At 41.4% G+C, this 22,534-nt stretch overlaps 2 protein-coding genes across 3 annotated transcripts in view; one reads left to right on the top strand and one right to left on the bottom strand.

Annotated features, from left to right (window-relative positions):
• The window catches only part of LOC137259031 (SUMO-activating enzyme subunit 2-like), a 30,083-nt gene extending 14,485 nt beyond the window's left edge, over positions 1–15,598 (top strand). The window contains exons 14-18 of the mRNA XM_067796736.1: positions 11,509–11,566; positions 11,775–11,813; positions 12,120–12,225; positions 13,215–13,339; positions 13,764–15,598. Of these exons, the coding sequence (XP_067652837.1) occupies positions 11,509–11,566; positions 11,775–11,813; positions 12,120–12,225; positions 13,215–13,339; positions 13,764–13,939 (504 nt within the window). The 3' untranslated portion in view covers positions 13,940–15,598. The remainder of the gene's footprint in view (positions 1–11,508; positions 11,567–11,774; positions 11,814–12,119; positions 12,226–13,214; positions 13,340–13,763) is intronic.
• Positions 15,599–15,817: 219 nt separating this feature from the next.
• The window catches only part of LOC137259033 (diacylglycerol O-acyltransferase 1-like), a 37,371-nt gene continuing 30,654 nt past the window's right edge, over positions 15,818–22,534 (bottom strand). For both annotated transcript variants that reach the window (XM_067796738.1, XM_067796737.1), the window contains exon 16: positions 15,818–21,831. In XM_067796738.1, coding sequence (XP_067652839.1) covers positions 21,664–21,831 — 168 coding nt within the window. In that variant the 3' untranslated portion in view covers positions 15,818–21,663. The remainder of the gene's footprint in view (positions 21,832–22,534) is intronic.

Below are 22,534 nucleotides of genomic sequence, written 5' to 3' on the forward strand. Positions count from 1 at the left end.
AGTTCACCCAAAATATCTCTTTTTCTGAGGCAAAGAAACTGGTGAAGAGATCTGACCTTCTAGAAAGTTATGCTACAGTAGCAAAATCATCATCTGAATCCAACTCTAAAATAACAAAATCATCCACAGGATGCCAAACTACCTTGACTTGGGTCAGTTCCGACTCCCCACAGGTTTTATACCCTGCTATATCATCCCAGACTGAGGAATCACTTCCTACTACATCAAAGTCCTCTGATCATAAGTCATCTTCACAGTCACGCTCTGAGTCTCATTCAACAGCTGATAGACAACAAATTGTTAAAACTAAACCCAAACCTAAGTCTGATGCTTCAAAGCAACAAAGTGGCAGAGCTCCTAAGGGGTCACAAAATAAAATTCAATTGTTTAATAAATATGGGTCTCTTGAAGATATGGACGTTTCTGAAAACGTCCATTCTAGGGCACATAGCTTGTCGCCCTCCAAAAGAGTGCAGGTAGATCCCCAAAAAATCCCCCCAAAAGATAGTTTATTCCAACAATATTGTACAATGGAACTGCAGAGGTTTGAGGACTAATTTACATGAATTACAGCTATTAGTCCAAGATTTCACACCTTCAGCGTTATGTCTCCAAGAGACATATTTAAAACAAACAGATGCATTTGACCTTCGCCATTTTAATGCATATCATTCTTTTTCACCTCCGGGTGATAGAGCCACTGGCGGGTCATCCGTTCTAGTCAGACAAAACGTTATTCAAAGCCCTGTATCACTTAATACTAATATGCAGGCTGTTGCTGTGAGAATTACTTTACATGTAGCGTTTACGCTATGCTCGCTGTATATTTCGCCGTCTTCGACGTTTGCCAAAACTGATCTGCAAGCTCTCTATGACCAACTCCCGAAGCCCTGCATTATAATGGGAGATTTATATGGGCACAACCCTCTCTGGGGTAGTGTAAATATAAACGCTAAAGGTAAGTTGTTGGAGGACTTCTGTTCTGACAACGATTTATGTATTTATAATGATGGCTCCAATACGTATTTACACCCTGGGACAGGGACCTATTCTGCTCTTGACCTGTCACTCACAAATTCAGAACTACTTAATGAATTCGAATGGTCAGTCCATGATGACCTCTGTGGAAGTGACCATTTTCCTACTATATTAAAAGCTGTAACTCCATCCGATGTTCCTCCATCATCAAGACGGAATTTTAAAGAGGCTAACTGGACTTTATATGAAACACTGTGTGCTGAAAAGCTTAAACCTGAACGTTTTACTGACGTTCCTGATGCTATTAAATGTTTTTCTGATGAATTGAACTCCATAGCTGATGAGTGTATACCAAAGTCCTCTGCAGTTCCACACATAAGAAAACCATGGTTCAACGATGAATGCAAACAAGCTAGGAAGGCAAGGAAAAAAGCAGAACATTATTTCCGTCGCCATCCTATGGTGCATAATTTGAATAAATTTAAAATTTTAAATGCTAAAGCACGGCGTACTTTTAAACAGAACAAACGCCAATCTTGGCAAAATTATGTATCTAAAATAAATTCTCGGACACCCATGTCCAAGGTATGGAATATGGTCCAGAAAATTAAAGGTAAAGGTACTAAATCTACTGTCAATCATCTTAAACATGGAGATCAAGTACTTACCGATAAATCAGATATCGCAAATAAACTGGGTGAAACCCTTGCTAAACACTCTTCCTCTTCTAATTATTTACCTAAATTCCAGCAGTATCAAAAACAACAAGAAAAGAAAACTATTAATTTCCATTCTGATAATGGGGAAGATTATAATGAAACTTTTTCTATTCATGAACTCCATACTGCTCTTGATCAAGCTCATGATACTGCTACAGGAGCTGATAACATACATTATCAACTCCTGAAGCACTTACCAGAATCCTGCCTAGAAACTCTCCTAAATATTTTTGATGATATTTGGACATCGGGTAACTTTCCTTCATCATGGCGTGACGCCATAGTAGTACCCATACCTAAACCTGGACGTGATCATACCGATCCATCCAATTATCGTCCGATTTCGTTAACTAGCTGTGTTTGCAAGACCATGGAACGCATGATAAATAATCGACTTGTTTGGTACTTGGAAACAAATAACCTTATAACTGATATACAGTGTGGTTTCCGTAAAAACAGAAGTACTGTCGATCACTTAGTGCGACTGGAATCATTTGTTAAAAATGCACTGATTAATAATCAACATGCTGTGTCTATCTTTTTTGATCTTGAGAAGGTATATGACACAACCTGGAAATATGGTATTTTAAGAGATTTACATGACTTCGGCTTGCGAGGTCGTTTGCCTCAATTTATTGCCAACGTTTTAAATAACAGACAGTTTCAAGTTCGAGTGGGTTCTACCCTGTCTGATCATTACAATCAGGATCAGGGTGTTCCACAAGGCAGTATTCTGTCTGTCACACTTTTTAGCATCAAGATAAATAGTTTATCAAAAGTTTTAAACGATTCAATTGATGGATCGTTATTTGTGGATGATTTTAATATTTCTTGTCGTGGGAAAAATATGCATACCATTGAACGGCAACTGCAGCTTTGTTTAAACAAAATAAATAAATGGTGTCTTGAAAACGGCTTCAAATTTTCTAAATCGAAAACTAACTGCATACATTTTTGTCATAGATATAAACCCCATAAAGATCCTGAACTGTCTCTAGATGGGACGCCCATTAAAGTTGTGAAGGAAGCCAAGTTCTTGGGTCTAATCTTTGATTCACATTTAACTTATTTTTAACTTACCTTACCATAGGTCTTATGCATATTACCTCTAGCTTCGCTAAACGAGATCAGACAGTCGTTGATTCGCCATCCCCTCGATGGCTACCTCATGTAATCTACGAATGTAGTCACGGAAGTGACGTGATCTCTCCACTCTCGCGAGAGCGCAGAATCCAAAATTCACTTTTACCTTTAGCGTTCGTGCGAATGGACGTGTTGGTTTGCAGTTTTTTTTCCTACTGTGTGTAGTTTCAATAAAGTTGCTACTCCCCTCATTATGTATCAAAGTCAAGTCATACAAGCATTTAATGTGCTTACCTTGCTACCTCGTGTTGTTCTTTTCTCACTCAGGCTTGGCTTGGCCATGTCGGAGGTGAGAACGACATGGCGTCCATGAGGGTAGTTCATCTTGTTGGTGGTTTGCCCGTCATGTTTCGGCCCATGCTTGGTCATTTTCACTTGTGTTTTCGGTATTTAGCATACTTTTTCTGCCATGAATTTCAGCGTAGCGAAGGCAGCCATTGTGGTTGTTATTTTTCGCTGCCCCGCACTTACGGGTGTGCCTATTTTTTACGTAGGGGTGCAACTACTTTCTACATTTTTATGTAGGGGGTTTTCCTCCTAGTATTGTATTAACATGTCGTCAAGTCGTGGTTTCTTGTCTGTTACAGTTCTGTGTATGACTCGACACTATTGTACTGTCTGCAAGGGGCAGAAATCAGCCAAGGACCCACATCCCTGGTGTCCGGATTGTGCGTCCGCTGTTTGTTCCATCGATAGTCGGTGCCTACACTGTCAAGCGTTATCTCTCACCGATTTCAAGACCTTTTTGGCGGTTCGGAGGAAACGTTTTACGCAACGTAAGAGAAGAATGTCGTCGCCAGCGTCTTCCTTGGGATCCTTACCTGACGACCAAGATCTACCACCGCCTTCAATACCACTATCAACGCCGAGTGTGGAGCGCTCATCTATTACGCCGGCGCGCTCCTCTCCAGAGCCTACGCGTTCGGACGCCTTTGTAGATTTATCTCACCCGGATGCCTTATCCCATCCTGAAGTTCAGAGGCTTCTGCGATCTCTCTTGACGCCGGGCGCTGCTGTACTCCCTACCTCGGTATCTACACCTTTACCAACGACAGCGCCTAGACTTACGCCAGCGCCGTTGCCTGTACCAGCGCCTCTGCCTGTCCCGGCGCCACTGCCTGTCCCGGCGCCTTTGTTTACATCAGCACCGGTGTTTTCGTCAGCGCTTATTCCGACGCCAGCGCCTATTCCGACGCCAGCGCCTGTACCAACGCCAGCGCCAATATTGTTGCCGGACCCTGCTCCTTTAACTACGTCTTATCGGATCCCCAGAGTGTCTCATACGCTGACTAAAGAAGAAATGTTACAGCGCCAGCTGGATGAAGAGCGCGCTCGTCGTTTAGAGGCTGAGCGCTCCCGGCGCAGATCTCGTTCTAGGTCCCCGAAGGGTCGGCGCTCTCGTTCTCCACACCGTAGCAGGCGCCGGCGCTCCCGGTCGGTTTCCCGCTCTCCAAGGCGCTCCTTAGAGGAAGACTCACGTACCAGAAGTAGACGTAGAGTGCGATCTCGGTCAAGATCACCACGACGTCTCTCTAGATCCCAGCGTTCGCGATCGCCGGAACCACTGCGGACTTCCGGCAAAGAATTTAACACTAAGAACTCTGCTTCCAACTCGAGTCAGCGACGAGAATCAACCTCTATTTCCTGGGAGGAACACGAGGAACAGTTCTTTTGCCCAGACTATGAGGAGGAACCTGGCAATGTTGGTGATAGTGATGGCACCTATCTTCCCTTAACTGCTGTCTTTGAGTGGATTGCCGACAGATTACCGGACTGTCCTTCCCCTTCTTCGGATTCAAACAACCCGGCGTCGATTCACTTGACTCCTGAGTTACTTATTCCACCACACCCTATGGTGGCGGATGCGATTACTTTGTTAGACTCGGACTTTGCGAAGTTATCCTTAAATCCGACCATCAAAGCGTCGAAGTCTAAGAAATCAGATTATAAAGTGCACAGTCTGGATTTTGCCGACAACGGGGCGGCGCTAGACGATTCAATTAAGAGGTTGTCAAGTTCAACTCCGTCATCTTACAGAGTTCAGGATTCAAAGTTAGCAGCTGTTGATACTGAACTGAAACGTATGCTTAAACCTATCTCGGCGCTTGCATCAGCCACCTCCGCTGCAGCCTTGGATTTGTCAGAGGATAATGCCTCGAGGGTGGATCATTTAACTACCATTTTTGCTTGGCAAGGCAGAGTACTCCATGACCTACTTGGACACTTACGTGCGGCGCTAGCCATGACTACTACTATGCGCCGATCTGGATTTTTAGATGCTTGTTCTTGGCAAGAGGAATTTAAACGTCAACTTCTTCGTGCACCATTTACGTCTAAGTTCCTCTTTGATGAAAAGATACCGTCGGTGTATAAACAACATGCCGAACTTACTAACACGGAAGTGGCGCTGTCAACTTTCGAGGCCTTGGGCTCTGCATTTCGTGGCCGAGCCAGGGGTAATGCCAAGAAAAGATATGTACCCAGCTACGTCCGGTCGAGGTAGGGGCAAGCGTCCCTACTCCGGCCGCTGAAGCCATGGACTACTACGACTGGGACCTCCCACCCCCAGTCGTACCAGTTCATCCGACCCCTGTAGGTGGGAGACTAGGGATCTTCTGGGCCAACTGGACATTCCTGGAAGACCCGTTTGTTTGCAAGATCCTGAGAGCCGGCTACAAGCTACCACTAGCCAGAGCTCCGCCGTTGACTACCACTCCCCTGTCACGAGGGTACTCAATAGATCAACAGGTACTTATCCTAGAAAACATCAACATTTTATTAACAAAACATGCTATAGAGATAGTGTCAGAACCCCATCTCTCCCCGGGGTTCTATTCACCCATCTTCCTGATACCCAAGAAAGGTTCCACCAAAATGCGGATGATTCACAACATGGCGACTTTCAACAACCTGTATTTAGCCGAGCCCCCGCATTTCCGAATGACATCACTGGATCAGATCCGAGCCAAATTGTCACCCGGAGCTTGGATGGCCAGCCTAGATTTACAGGATGCTTACCTGCACGTTCCTGTATTCCCACGCCACAGGAAGTTCCTGCGTTTCATATTCAACGGAGTACACTACCAGTGGCGAGTGCTGCCGTTTGGAATTTCTACGGCCCCGTGGCTTTTCACTCGGGTCACACTGCCTGTCACCCGGTTTCTGCACCTCCGGGGGATAGACTTCGATCCTTACATCGACGATTGTTTTCTAAATCACTGCAATCCTCAGTTGCTACGCAAACAACTGGACTTCTCCACACGCCTACTTCAACAGTTGGGATGGATTATCAATTTCGAGAAGTCGCAACTGAAACCAACGCAGGAGTTAACGTTCATTGGGGGGTTGTTCCTGACTCGGCTCAATCTAGTCAGGGTCCCTCCCGATCGATGGCAGAAGATTCTCGCCTTTACGGATCGAGCTCTGTCCCTACCTCTCACCCTCAGAGAATGGCAGTCTCTGTTGGGCTTGTTGACGTCGGCGCAGGACCTCACCCTCAGAGGACGGCTTATGCTGCGCCCACTACAGAGGTTCCTATTACCATTCATTCGAGAGAACGACCTCCAGTCGTCATTTCTTCTACCCCCGCACCTGCATCAGTACCTCAGGTGGTGGACGGTAGAGTGGAACGTCTGCGCCGGTGTTTGTTTGACAAACTTCAACCACGACCACGAATTGTTTGTAGACGCATCCCTCTTGGGATGGGGTGCTCATTTGAACGGCCAGACAACCTCAGGGCTGTGGTCAGACGCCGAAAAGGAGTGGCATATCAACAGCCTGGAGATGCAAGCAGTCATCCTAGCGGTTCGCCACTGGCTACCGGTCCTAACAGACTCCAGACTCCTGGTAGCGTCCGACAATTCCACGGTCGTGTGGGTGATTCACAATCAGGGTACAACCAGGTCCAAACAACTTCTGGACCAGATGTTCCTGTTAGCGGATCTGGTAGACAGCAACGGCATCGTGATCGCGGCTCGTCACATTCCCGGCTGCAAAAACATTCTGGCAGACGCCCTGTCGCGCCCCGGCAAACCATCCCCGACGGAGTGGATGCTTCATCCGGACGCATTTCGCCAGATTTGCTGGCAACTCGGGAGACCACTGGTAGATCTTTTTGCCACCAGTTTCAATCACCAGTTACCAACGTACGTATCTCCCGTGCCGGATCCACAGGCGTGGGCAGTCGACGCGATGTCTCTATCATGGGAAGGACTGGACGCATATGCGTTCCCTCCTCCAATTCTTCTCTCGGATGTAATCGCCAAGATCAGACTGACGCAGAACCTCCGACTGCTTTTGGTCGCACCTTGGTGGTCAGCCAGATCGTGGTTTCCCGATCTTCGACAGCTCGCCAGCGGAGACCCTTACAAACTTCCAGAGTGGTTGCATCTGCTTCGACATCCACACAGTCGACAGCTGCATCCGGATCCACGGCGATTCCATCTTCACGCATGGGTCATCTGCAGAGAGCATTAAAGGCTAAGGGCTACTCTGCGCACGTGGCGAACGTTATAGCTCGCGCGCATAGAGTTTCTACCCGTTTTTTATATGACGACAAATGGCGCTCTTTTGAGAATTTTTGCGCACGAAGATCTCAAGATCCCATGGCAGCATCTCCTCAGTTTGTGGCACAGTTCCTTCTCTACCTACGGAACTCTAGACATCTCAAAGGCAGTACCTTAGGCACCTATTTGTCAGCTTTGAATTCTGTCCTTGCTATCAAGTCAGATTCACAGATCTCCAAGATACCGGAACTTATTGCGCTTCTCAAAGCTTTCAAGCTGGAAGACCAGAAGACCAAGTTTCGTCCTCCAGCTTGGGATCTTAATGTTGTCCTTCAACATCTCAGAGGGCCGCCGTACGAGCCATTAGAAGAAGCCTCCTTTGAACATCTTTCCAAGAAGACGGTTTTCTTACTATCATTGGCAACAGCGGCTAGAGTCAGCGAGATCCATGCTCTTGACGTTACTCAGATCCGATTTGAACAGTCAAGACACGGACGTGCTCATTTGGGTTTGCTTTGGGATTTTGTGGCTAAGAACCAGCTTCCCGGGCAGCCTAACAGGTTATTCTCCATCCCTCCTTTGTCTACGATCTTGGGTCATCATGACTTGGAGGAGGAGCTGCTATGTCCAGTCAGGGCTCTCAGATGCTATATTAAAAGGTCAGCCTCTAGGAGACGATCCCGCAAAAGGTTATTCATTCCCTTTGCCGTGTCCTGCAAAGGTGAAGTAAACAGAAATACTATTGCCCTCTGGCTCAGATCGACTATCCTGGCGGCCTATGACGACAAGCACCTGCCTCATCCGGTAGCAAGTAACCCGCACGAGATCAGGGCCTTGGCGTCTACGATGGCCCTCCATCGGAACTGCACAGTACCGCAGATCATGGAGGGCTGTTTCTGGAGGTCATCAACTGTCTTCGCATCCCACTACTTGAGGGACTTGGCAGTTGAAGACGTGGAGGGATTACAGTCATTTGGTCCATTGGTGGTTGCTCAGCAACTTACCCGACCATCCGCCCATTAGGTAACTACACTTCTACTTACCTTTGGTCTTAAGATTAACCTCACGGTTTTTCTTTGGAGTTCTATTGGGTTGCTCTTTGTCCTGTTCCAGGTATTATCCTGAGACCGTTGACATTGGCTTTCCCGAGTTCTCCTGATGCATGTGCACTGTTTGCTGAGGGATGGTCCTCTGGAGTCCACACCACCATCCATCTGTCGAAGCCATATGCATAAGACCTATGGTAAGGTAAGTTAAAAATTTATTAAAATCTAAATATTTTAGATATTTAAATACTTACCTTACCATAGGGCGGTGACTCCCTCCCAACGCTGGATGCTCCTCCCCACTTTGGACTCTTCGGACCTTCCGGTTGACGGTAAAAGTGAATTTTGGATTCTGCGCTCTCGCGAGAGTGGAGAGATCACGTCACTTCCGTGACTACATTCGTAGATTACATGAGGTAGCCATCGAGGGGATGGCGAATCAACGACTCTCTGATCTCGTTTAGCGAAGCTAGAGGTAATATGCATAAGACCTATGGTAAGGTAAGTATTTAAATATCTAAAATATTTAGATTTTAATAATTTTACCACATATTAAATCACTTAAAACTAAATGCCTGAAAGCACTTGACTTGTTGAAAGTTGTTTCAAATTCAAAATGGGGAGGGGATCAAGCTACCCTTCTCCATCTCTATCGATCACTAGTTCGTTCTAAACTTGATTATGGCTCAATCGTTTACGGGGGAGCCTGCAAAAGCAATCTTAAACTTCTTGATCCTGTCCATCATCAAGGTCTGAGACTTTGTCTTGGATCTTTTAGAACTTCACCTATTGACAGTCTCTATGTTGAGGCTGATGAACCTTCTCTTGAGCAGCGCCGTATAAAGTTAGCTTTACAATACATTACTAAATTATACTCTAATCATTCTAACCCTGCATATAACTGTGTTTTCAATCCCCTTTATGAGGATTTATACAACAAAAAGTCTTCTCTTGTCCCGCCTCTGGGACATAGAATTACACCTTTTCTTTCTGCTGCTGGGATTGAGCTGGAAAACATAGCTCCCTCCCGTCTTCTTTCTTCTCCTCCCTGGCAGTTGGTCAGGCCTCAAGTAGACCTAACATTGACCACATTTAAAAAATCAGAGACTAATGAATTACAATATAAGCAAAAATATAATCAATTAAAACATAAATATAGCAATTATAAATCCTTATTTACAGATGGGTCCAAGGATGGTGGCGCTGTGGCTTGTGCCACTGTCATTGGATCCAGAACAATATCTTCTCGATTACCAGTTAGTAGTTCTATTTTTACAGCTGAAGCTAACGCCATATTAACAGCTCTCAAATATATTCAAAGACACCCTAAACGTAAACAATATATAATCTATTCAGACTCTCTTTCTTGTCTCCAGGCGATTAAAAATTTATCATGTAAACATCCACTTTTAATTGACATTATTGAATTGTATAATAATCTTGCTACTGGCCAATACGACATCGTCTTCTGTTGGTTACCCAGCCATGTAGGCATTTCAGGGAACACAATGGCCGATCTTGCTGCCAAGGCAGCACTCAACAAATCTGTGACACCGCTTCTTATTCCCTACAGTGATTACAAAGCCACCATTAGATCTTATATCCATGATCTGATGCAAAAGAAGTGGGACACCCAAGTGGGTATAAATAAATTACATGAGATAAAACCTTACATTGGTTATACCCACTTGGGTTGTCAATCCAGATTTGAAGAGGTCATACTACGACGATGTCGTATTGGCCACACTAGATATACTCATGCATACCTGTTGAAAGGTGAGGATCCTCGATTTTGCATCCCTTGTGATGAGAGAGTCACGGTCAAGCATATTCTGCTTGACTGTGTTGAATTCTCCATCACAAGGGATAAATATTTTACAGTTAAAACAATGAAGGATCTTATTACCAACGTTAATTCTCATTTTATTATAGATTTTTTAAAAGAAATTGATTTTTTGGGTGAATTTTGAATAGTATGTTTCTGTAAATAGATGTATTTTAATGACTGGTAGTTTGAATTAGTAACTTGAATTGTTGGTGGCTGTACCCTCAAAGGGGGTTGAAGTATTGTAAAATTATTGTCCTCCTGAGAGGGTACGTAAGTCCACAAACATTCACAGTAAATTTAAGTCTGCCAGGTTTTTAATTGTAGTATTCATGTTGTTTTAATTTTGGCTAACCTTTCGTACAATCGCCAGCAGCTGAGGGGATGATGTAAATCCAACTAGGGTCCATGCAGGTAGCAAAGGTACTGTAAGTCCCCATGGTCCCTAGTGTGGTGATCTACCTTCAGTTGTTGGCGATCTATAGTCTGTTTTTATTATGTATTGTCTAAATAGTGCTATTAGTTTTAACTTTCCATACTAGTTTTACTTAAAACTGTGATATGCTAGTTGTTTTACTGTCCTCCGTTGACAGATTTTTCCATATGCATATATTTAATTTAAATGTTCTCGTCACGATATGGCTGAGATATTGCCGATGTGACGTTAAACATTAACTCACTCACTCACTCACGGAACACCAACTACTACACAAACGATAGAAATAGCAATCACTTTCCAAGGCATGGTTGGACCAGGTAGCTGACAAAGACAAAGACAACTGACAGTGCTGACTTACATAACTTCTTTATCTATGGATTAGTAGCGAGTGCTTGGGTGAGTTTAAAGAGCTGCTACTATATTAACCGAATTATCTACCCTAACTTACTGTACATAACTGCATAACAGAACTACACAAATGTTTACATTCTGCTTTACTGAAGTAGGTTTTGTTTTCAGTATGGTTCATAGCTGTGTTAATCCTAATCCCCAAATGCTCACCTGCTCTGGTGAAAGTAGTTCTTCATCTGGCAAACAAAGTGGATCAACACCTTCCACTGACTGTGACTGTAATCTTGTCAGGAGACTACAAATGCTGAACAAAGCAGAAATTGTAAGGCTTTTTTGAAAATGGAATGATGTGTATGAACATTAGGAAATCATCAGTAAAAGATGAGAAAGAAGAGAGTGATACACGTTGGTAAATGATGGGAACAGCAAAATGCTGAAAGCACCAGTATTTTGTAAGTTTCTGCCTGGGAATTTATAACTTAATGCATCTTTCCATCTTCAGGTTCTCAAAGGTCAGCTAGGAATGGTGGCACCTGACGTGGAGATAGATGATGGGAAAGGTAATATTGTCCCGGAATCCAGGATATCTGACAACATGGAGATGAAGCTGCCATGTGTTTTATGTTGGAGAAGCTTAGTTTCATAACATAATGATGTTATTTAAGCAGAAAATATTTTTCAGATAAAAACATGATGAAAAATGAATATTTGTGAAGAATTATTTGTCCCAAATAACACTTATGTTTTGTTTGTCCTCCATCATACCAGGTTCCATTGTGATCTCCAGTGAAGAGGGTGAAACAGAAGGTTGGTGTGTTCACAAGTGTCTTGCCTGCCAGCATGATAGCTAGCATAAATCCTCCTAAACTTTCTTATGTACCTCCAACAACTGTTTCTGATGTATGGAAGCATAGCACAGATCCCAGTAATCTCAGCTGTCTTTAATTAAGGACAAGGATTCATTTCTGAATATAATATTGTACCTAGTGAAACCTTACATTGGTAGCGTGTTATCTGCTTGCAAATCCAGTATGATTGTATGACGTGTTTAATACATGCTTGTGTATTTGAGAAAATACTTCATTGAAATGATTTGCCTGGTCCTGTTTACAGAAAACAATGACAAAATGCTGGCCCACTTCAATATTACCAGCGGAACCAGGTTAAAATGTGAAGACTTTCTTCAGAACTACACCCTCATCGTCACAATTGACCATGTGTGAGTGATAATTTGCATGTAATAGTCCATAATATATTGCTAATGATGAGTGTGGTCTGGTCAGGGCACCATGTCTGCAGCATGAGCATACTCCAGACTCTCCATGAGATAGGTGTTGGTATAAGTGTAATGGCGTGAGGTGTGGTCTGGTCAGGGCACCATGTCTGCAGCATGAGCATACTCCAGACTCTCCATGAGATAGGTGTTGGTATAAGTGTAATGGCGTGAGGTGTGATCTGGTCAGGGCACCATGTCTGCAGCATGAACATACTCCAGACTCTCCATGAGATAGGTGTTGGTATAAGTGTAATGGCGTCAGGTGTGGTCTGGTCAGGGCACCATGTCTGCAGCATGAGCATACTCCAGACTCTCCATGAGATAGGTGTTGGTATAAGTGTAATGGCGTGAGGTGTGGTCTGGTCAGGGCACCATGTCTGCAGCATGAACATACTCCAGACTCTCCATGAGATAGGTGTTGGTATAAGTGTAATGGCGTGAGGTGTGGTCTGGTCAGGGCACCATGTCTGCAGCATGAACATACTCCAGACTCTCCATGAGATAGGTGTTGGTATAAGTGTAATGGCGTGAGGTGTGGTCTGGTCAGGGCACCATGTCTGCAGCATGAACATACTCCAGACTCTCCATGAGATAGGTGTTGGTATAAGTGTAATGGCGTGAGGTGTGATCTGGTCAGGGCACCATGTCTGCAGCATGAACATACTCCAGACTCTCCATGAGATAGGTGTTGGTATAAGTGTAATGGCATGAGGTGTGGTCTGGTCAGGGCACCATGTCTGCAGCATGAACATACTCCAGACTCTCCATGAGATAGGTGTTGGTATAAGTGTAATGGCGTGAGGTGTAGGTCTAAGGGTCTTGAATGTTGATTCTTTTCATCTGGAACAATTTTTCGTACTGATTTTATCTTGATTCTGTCTAACTTATGTCAATGGCAACTTAGCTGATGTATGTTACCTTGGTTACACCAGTGACAAATTGGACGAGGAAAAAGAGTTTGAGCTTGTTGGGGACCTAGAGGAAGTGAAGGCCTCGGCCACAGAAGAAACCCAGACAGAGGCGAGCAGTGCAGGTGGTGACAACGGCAAGCAAGAAGGTAACATTCCAACATTTTGGGACAACAGAGTCTCGTATTGTTTGTCTGCAGTCAGGATTGTGTCAGCTCTTTCACAACAGTCTGTAAATAATGAACTTATGCCAGATAAAGAACTGACTAAAAGCACAAGCAGTGATTAATGCCATCAGGGACTGACGACATCTAAATCTCCTGACACATGGGAACAGGTGTCAAATCTTAAGTACAGAAATAATGAAATTGCGTACAATAAATCACACTGGTATATACAGAGATCCTCTCTACTGTCATCAGTACTGAGTTACTCTTTTTTTTTCTGCTGATTAGGTGTTAGGTTTGTGTTTTTTTTCTCCAGAAAGCCAACACAGTGATCACTGTGACAGTAAATGCAAATCTTTTTGTTGTCTTTTAAGAAATTTGAATTATGTGTGACTGTTATTTCCAGATTCTGTCGATGAACTGATGATTGTGGATGAAGCAGAAATCGACAACACACCAACTAAACAGAAACGAAAGCGAAAAGCTGACGAACTTGGGGAAGCAGAGTCAAATGTTGCTAAAAAACTCAAACCTGATTCAGCAGCAGCAACAGCAGATGATGATGAGCTTGTTATTTTGTGAAAGGCTTCATTGTATCACCAACTAGTTCAGTCTGGACAACTGTTTCTCAGTGACATTCATCCAGGTATCATGAACTATGGACTGAGTGTAAATCAGTGGCATTCTTCAACATCATCTTGCTGAACAACTCAATCAAAACAGGGTCAGGATGATATTCTTGTATTTGTTTTCCATGTAAGACACTGACATGTGGACAAAGTTTGTTTACAAGCTGTTGAGGATTGATTAGGACCATGCTACATTGTGCAAATTCTGGAGCAGTATAGGTCCTCCATTTTCAAAGCATGTGCTTATCAGAGGACCTTGTGACAAATTACAGGGCATCCTGTGAACCGGCTTTGTGGGTCATCATGACCTGGTCAATTGGGTCATTATGTAGCAGAGTGGGTTTCTTGACCTGGCTGAAAAGGTGATCTTGACCTGATTAAATGTCATTTTGACCCTGCTGAGCGAGATACTGTAACCTTGTCAGGTGTCACAATGCATCAAGGTCACATGACCTGGTGAGGATACCTGGAATTGATGGTGTATTTGCCCATTTCAGAAGTTCACACTATTGACACCTGGTTTGCATGGTTCCTGTTTGACTTGTGCATCATATGGATACGCCCTTTTCCTCCTGATACCCAGGTCTCATTCCATGAAATAGTGGTTGTTCTGGCACCCTGTGAGGCCAAGGCACCACCTCCTCTTTTTGGCTTTGATTAGTTTGAATCTCATGTTGTTTCAGCTCATCTCTTTGTTATGTACTTTTGTTAATGTTTCATCATTTGTTCTCTTGTAAAATCACAAGAATCCACACATTTTGTTGTATGTTGCTGGTTTACCATTTAGTTTTACACAGCAATATCTATCTTATCATGCCTGCAGGAACCATAAAAATTCTACTGTGTGGGGGCACCAGTGTGTCGCTCGTTCTTGACAACACAATATTCTTTATGCAGAACTACATTGAGACATGTGGGAATCCTGTAATGATAGGTTCAAAGCAGATTGTCCACACATTGGTGGTCCGACACTCCTTGTGCACATAATATATTTTGTAATCATCGCCATATGTTAAATTTGGTCTGCTTACATAAAGTGATATCACTGAAAGCATTTGCTTTGTGCATTGGAAGAATTATTTTATGAATGGAGGGATGTTGAAGATGGCAGTTGTATCTGCTGGTGCATGTTACGTTTTGAACTCATAGGGTAAGTTGTGAACAGCGGGATGAGAGCGAATACATACTCCATTGTCAATTTAGTTTAGACACTTCTGTGTGCTCTTATAATAAAGTCACACATGGGTACAAGGCATGAAGCCCATTTCAGATGTGTGAACTTGCTGGAATGTTGCTTAAAGTTGCATAAAACCACACTCACTCTTATATGAGGGGAGGTAATTCAAGCATATTGAAATGGGGTTCCATCAGTGCATACAGGATACATGTATGTGTGTAATGATTTCTCAAGTCTGTTTATCCTGAATCTGTAGCATGGCATACAATTCCCCTTACTTTGCTAGATCCATCAGTCTGTCATTCCTGAAATCCTCGGCTCAGAATCCACTTCAAAGGATGTTGAAATTTCCTCATTTCCATCACATCATTGTCACTTTTGTACAAAAAGAAAAATGACAATAAAATGCTGAATAAACTTGTGAATGGATTGTCACACAAGTGTTTTTTGTATTTTGTTTTTTTAACTTGAGAGTATGGTTACATCCCTTAGATGTTCTGAGGGTTCATATCCCATCTTCAATGTCATTCTGTCTATTCCATCCTGTTCAGTTCAGTGATACTCAATAGTTAATGGTCCACCTGTGGAGTGTAGAATTATGATCACTCCATATAATGCCTATGTTTTCCTGTGTACAAAAAATAAAAAGTGCTGTTTTTATTTTTTATTTGCATCAATTAGTTTGTAACATGGTACAAAATTAAACTTCTATAGTGATACTGTACAAGAACAAAGGCCATCTTATCTGCCCACATTTCAGTGGAGAAGAAAGCTGAAAATGATTGTTGACAAGAAGAATCAAAGAAATCAGCATACAATCTCTTTCTTTCTCCATGCATTTGGCGCCATTTTAGGCCTGATCAACAATCACATAGTGACCAAAATACAAGCCCCCAAAAGTTTGTTCATCTCAATTCTGTCCCTCTCATTTCCCCATCCAGATTGACTCTCAGGTTCTGGCTGTTGTCATGGGAATGGCCATCCCTGAAGCTTCACAAAATATGTGGACGCAAACAGTGTTCATATCTGAAGAAACCTTGAAAGACATTTGGCAAATTTTTCTCTGTTAAGGTCTTTTGGCTGTTTCAAATGTTCCAGGACTAGACATGCAGATTTGGGTTATAGTTGTCAAAAGAATATATTTGCTTGAAAAAAATAACTCAAGAAGTAAACTTCTGTTGATTTGAGATGCTTGAGCAAATCATAACATTAAGTAAATATGCTTTAAACAGGTAAGCATGTCATAACAATACATGATCAAAACAAGCTGACATATGAATAGAACATGAATATACATGGAAACGTTTGTGTATTTTATCTGTTCCACTGTGATGTACATACAGTCGAACCCCAATGTCTCAAACTCGATGGCGACAAACGAATGCTTGGTTGTGCTGAACTCATCTCTCAGTGCCTGCCGATTCCTTGTATCTGTCATTTTTACCCTGATGTCTCGCACTAGATGTGTCGAATTCCCAGTTGTGCTGAACTCCTTTTAGGGTCCCCAATAGCCCTAATAAGTACAATATTACCCTTTTGTCTTGAACTGTCAAAGTTGGTTGATGCAACTGAAAACATTGGTGTGATCATAGACCGACTCTAAATATCTAAACAAACAATGGCGCCATGCTGTTGTCACAATGTCATGCCAGTGGTCACATCCTTGCCTTGTGAATACAAAATGAGAAGTGAGGTAAATGGATTTGGATTATCTTAACTGATGTTTAGTTTATGGTTTACAGGGGTTCAGTTTTATTTATAAGCCACTTGTCCTGATTTAATGACATAATCATCATGATGAAATTATTACAGAGTAGATCAATATGGTATTTGACTGGACTATCAAAAACTGATAAATAGCAAAAATGTGCGAAATTTTATATCTACATTTTGAGCAGATATGAAACTATAAGCAGAAATTATGTAGTAGCCCACGGGCAATAAAGATACCATTATTTGATAGCCCAAAATGAGAACTGACTTATCCCAGGCGATGGGATATTTAAACCCCTGGTTTTGCATTTTAGATGCAAGAACAAAATTTTTAATCAGTATGGTTAGTAAGACAGAGCAATTCAGCAAAGGACCCAGTCATCCCAGGGAAATAACTGGATCACGTTACTGCACCTAAAAGCAACAATTATCTTGAAGACAAACAAGACTACATATGATACCGTCATGCCATTGAGTTGAGAGGAAGATCTATGATGTATTGTTCCTATGTGTAACATAAGGTAGGAAAATGATGATGTAAGCACTTTGGTCATCTTGGTACTTTGTCATTTCTATACTGACAGATGTGTGAAACTTTACCCTTGGTCCAAATGAGTTTGACATTATGGGGTTTGACTGTATTTTAATTTCTGCAGCTCCTTAAAATGCTGGGATGGTTTCCAACAAAACCTGTCTAGGATTATGTGTATCAGTTTTGCTGCCTTTAACAATGATCCTTTTCTACTGCAAAAGTGGTGCAAGTTCATGTGTATGTTTGTTTAGTTTCTGCTAATATTGTTTACTGTACTAACATTGTGTTGAGAATGCTTCTACATGTAATAACTTGCTGAGTAGAGATGTTAGTCATTATCTTTCTGTATTCCAGCAAGATCAATGACTTCACACAATGTAGCATACCATGAACTTAGGCATAAGCAAATGCTGTAAACACTAGGCTACTGCAACACACACAGGAACAGTGAACAGCAATCTAAATACAAAGTCGTAAGTTGGTACATTTATTCCCAGATAAGCTAGCCTTCCTGACCTCTCCAAGAAATGCTCCCCTATTAATAACGATATTTCTTTGCATGATACCAAACCAGTTATCCACATCAAAAGTTGGAACTGTATAACTGAAAATGTAGCTAATCAGTAAAATAATGTTAAATACAAAGTGGCCAATACTTTCAAACACAGAAAATTTTGTGTCTTATACTCTATGTTCACAAATATCAAGGTCAGGCACAATGTGTCCAGGTTAGGCAAGCCAGGTCACAGGTGTCTAGAAAATGCTCAGGTCTTAAGCACATTTAATATGTATACTGCTAAACTGAAAATGCAATAATTCTTTCAGACACACTGTTCAAAAACACAAGACAAATCACTCAAATCTTGCTGCAAAGTCACTGCAAATGTGCTACACAAATAATGAAAATAATGGCACATGACTGTCGTTTCTAAACAGGATTAACCAATGTTGTTACTGACCCACATTTACAACGTTGCCTTCATTTAAGGATTAATAACCTCTCAGACCCTCTCAGATCTTGTTTGACAGGTGGTAAATATTGCAGCCATAATCATTATACAAACTGAATTTCTCAATATTGCCAACAATTAACTTTAGGAAGTCTTGTCAGAATTTTTGTCCCTCACAGACAATCAGTTACGTCTGAGAGCTCGTAGTCAAATACTACCAACTTTTTCACTGACTGAAGGTTTCAAAATCCATCAAAATTTGTGTTCATCTTGACTTTTGTCAAAGAAGTTGACAGGAGGGAGCAGCCCATCGTGTAAGCCCTCCTAGTGGATGACCAAATATGAAATACAGCATATATATTGTAATGACTGGAATGTCTTTGAATACATTTTTGATTGAAAAACTTGATTGATCCCCAAACAATTGGTCGCCTTTTTCATTATTGAGCAGAATATGTCTTTAAACCGAATAATATTGACAATATCCTATGAAAACAGTCAAATTTGCCTGATATATGACCAGACCTGCCTACCTCACTTGCCTTCAAAGTGTATTCATGGTAGCTAAAAAGTGTATTTTGAGGTAAAGGTGTACAATCTCATAAGGAATATAATCTGGCTCATCCCTGCATGTCTCCTGAATGCACAATATTAATATCTGCACACCCATACGCACAATACACATACACAATGTACTTGACTCCTTCATTTGACCTGCTTATTCTGAGGATGGAACTGTATTTCTCAATAAACGTTTGATCAAAGGATAACACTTGGATTTTCGAATGCGGGGGTTTGTCAGTGGCTTCACCACCCATGCTTTTGCCATTCGTAAGCAATCGGAATATATCGTTATGACTTGGTTATGCATTATGATGGCATTGTTAAACAATATTGGAAACTCAGTCAAGGACGTTCTCAATGATGGTTAATACTAAATATTGAATTACAGTGTGGAATGAAACTATTTTTTGACAAATATAAATCGATTGGCGTACAAGTCTGCTATGTGGGCATACAATTGTATTTAATTACACAAACTTGTACAAAATATGCCAGGTAAGAAGGTCTGTATGATCCTAAGAAAATACCAATTATCAATGAGATACTATGGAAATTATGACTATAAATCTATATCATACGGGAAATAAGATGATGAATTTGTAGAAAATAGTATAAATCAAATTTAAGGGTGCCTCAAACTTATGAACTTCTTTGTGCTTGCAGGAAGTATGACATGCCTGGCAACATGAATCTTCACAGATTCGTTGCCATGAGATCGTGATGAATTTTGTCATAGAACTGACTCTGTCATATTTTGAAGATGAGACTCACAGCTACACTGACTTTGTTTCTAACTCATCACAATAATGTAGTTCATCTATACCAAAAGCATCAAATCTACTGGGCCCAAAATAAAACACAGGCAATTTGATGGACATTTTAAGCCATGAAGGAACTTACTTTCGAGACAAAACTTTTGTCCAGGAAAATAATCAACATTTTCATGTTGATTATTTCAAAGCCTTGGCATTAACATGGTACTAGGAGTTATGTCCCTTAGTCTGAACATGGCTGCCATTTCTTCCAGCAAATCTAACTAATGAGAAATAACGGGGATGAAACAAAATTAATGGACAGTCATCTTTTGCATAAACTTAGCTGAACTGTACAATTATGTTATTTTTATCCTGCAATACTGAAAATTATTTTGCTACAGTAAAGCTGGATTTTTGTCACAATATGACTTGTAACCTTGTGATCATAAATGACTTGCTATTTTCCATTTACAACAAAGAGATACTGTGGCCTTTACTTGAATTTGAACATTACAATATTAGAGTATGTATTGAGATGGACATTGAAACAGCCTTAATATTGCTTGAAAATGTTACTTAAGTCTTGGAATTGGTTCAAATCTAGTGTAGAGTGAGGTAATTATTGCACTGAATTAATCCTCATCACAAAATACAATTGCAGACACAGACTGTTTTGAATGTGTATAGAAATATATAACACACTATATTTCTATATCCTAGGAATGTATGTAAGGAGAACCTAAGAAACTATTCACAACTGCCAATAACTTCTCAAACATGGACTAAAAGTATACATTTTTACCATGCAGCTACTGGCACTCTGGGGGGTTGGAGGGGTATGGTGGAGAAGGTGCGTGTGTGTCATCATTTAATGCCCTTCCAAAATCAAAAAATGCTACTGTCATACAATCATATAAATCTGCATCCATGCACATTCCATGAACTCCTTAAAATTGCATCCATACAAATTCTGTTAATTTCCTAAAAACCATACAAGTTCTATTATCTCCCTAAAACTGCACCATACAAATTCAACTAATCTCCTAAAACTGCATCCATACAATTCCCATTAACTCCCTTAACCTGCATCCATCAAAATTCTCCACCTTAAAACCCGATGTGTGTGATCACAGATCTCTCTACCTATTCTTCCTAAATAACTGTTCTCTTCAATCTTTTCCATGGTACCTTGAAAAATCTACTTATCAATCTCTTCTCTTAGGTTCACACTATTCATGCAAATTTACTGAGAATCTCTTTCAAAATGATTTACATATATCATTATTAAGTCTTTGTGATGGGCCACAATTCACTTTAACATTTGTTTTATTTTTCGGTGATCAATTAATGAGCATTCTATTACTGTTGCTCTACATTAATTGTAAAATCTTTGAAGTTATCACATTAGTGTCCACTGATATTAATACATGTCATTAGTGCTATTTTTGTTTGTAAAATAAACTGAAACAACTTGAAAATGCACAATTATCATTTTGTGTCACTTTGTGAAAAGATGCGTCTGTGTGCTGAAGTTTGTCTACAAACACGCCAAATGAGAATCTAACCTGAATGTTTGAATATTTCATTCCAAAGTACTCAGCACATCTAATGTTGATTCTTGTGGCCATTTTTCTAACTATGGTTATAAAAAACTGACAGGAACCACAAATCTTAGTTTGTTGTACACACAGATAGTTGATGCTCTTTAGAAAAAATACGCACATAGTTTACTGTATTGCCAAAAATTGACAATGTGTTTTCAAAGTGTTTCAGTATACATTCTTCTGATCAACTTCACTCAGTAAAATACTGGAATTCAATCACCCTGTCAACCAATCAAATCAACCATACAAACTATAATACTGACACAGGGTCATGAGACAAGTCAGCAGTAATGAGCACAAACATCTCTGTGATCCATTTGGCTACAATGCAGTTATGACTATTTACAAAATGTTATAAATCTGAAACTGTCATGTTGATGCCTCAACCAATAGTGATGGTCTGGTTCGTCAGAGTGCCGAAGTTGATTATATAGTAGTCATGAACGTATGCGAGGATGGCAACAGGCTGACCGAGGATGAGCGACAACCACACAATGATATTCCCAGTCTTGCCGTCCATGTACTTGCCAGTCATCAGAGCCAGGGGTATCTTTGAGGGAAAAGAAAGTGAGTGAATGAGTAAGTTTAGTAATATTCTGGCAATATCGCATCAGGGGACACCAAAACATAGCCTTCACACACTGTACCCAGAAGGGGAATTGAACATGGGTCTTCAGCGAGGCAGGCATATCATGGAGTATAAGCTTTCTGTGAGAGAAAAGCTTGAAGTGATGCAAGCATCTTGTATTTACCACAAGCAACGGTATGGTGCTGTATACAATCTGTGATTCGAAACACCATCATATTTCGGCATGTCCAAGGCACACAACTCTGCCCAGCAAATAGTGACTCACCACAGCAACCACTATCTCCTCTGTGGGTGGTTGAGTGAGTGAGTTGGGTTTAATTTAGATCATGGATATCAACCATACTGATGAAAGCCATGGGTATGGGTGCATTAATACAGACATCTATGTGGGATCTGAACCCCAAAGTCTCAGATGCCTACTGGCAAACAAGGATAAGTGGAACCAGCAAAGAGAACAGTTTATGAGAAGTAGGCAATGCACAGCAATGAGCAAACCCATTTGGTTTGTGAAAGGGTGAGCAGATATAGGCAAGGGCACATGCCGTGCATGACAAAATTGATTCTGCACCAAGTGCAGCATAAAACTAAACTAAACTCACTAACATTTAACAGTGACTCATGCTTTACAATTGGCAGCTTTCGATTGATGAAATGGTACAATGAA

Source organism: Haliotis asinina, chromosome 12, assembly GCF_037392515.1.
Source record: "Haliotis asinina isolate JCU_RB_2024 chromosome 12, JCU_Hal_asi_v2, whole genome shotgun sequence".
Lineage (NCBI taxonomy): Eukaryota > Metazoa > Mollusca > Gastropoda > Lepetellida > Haliotidae > Haliotis > Haliotis asinina.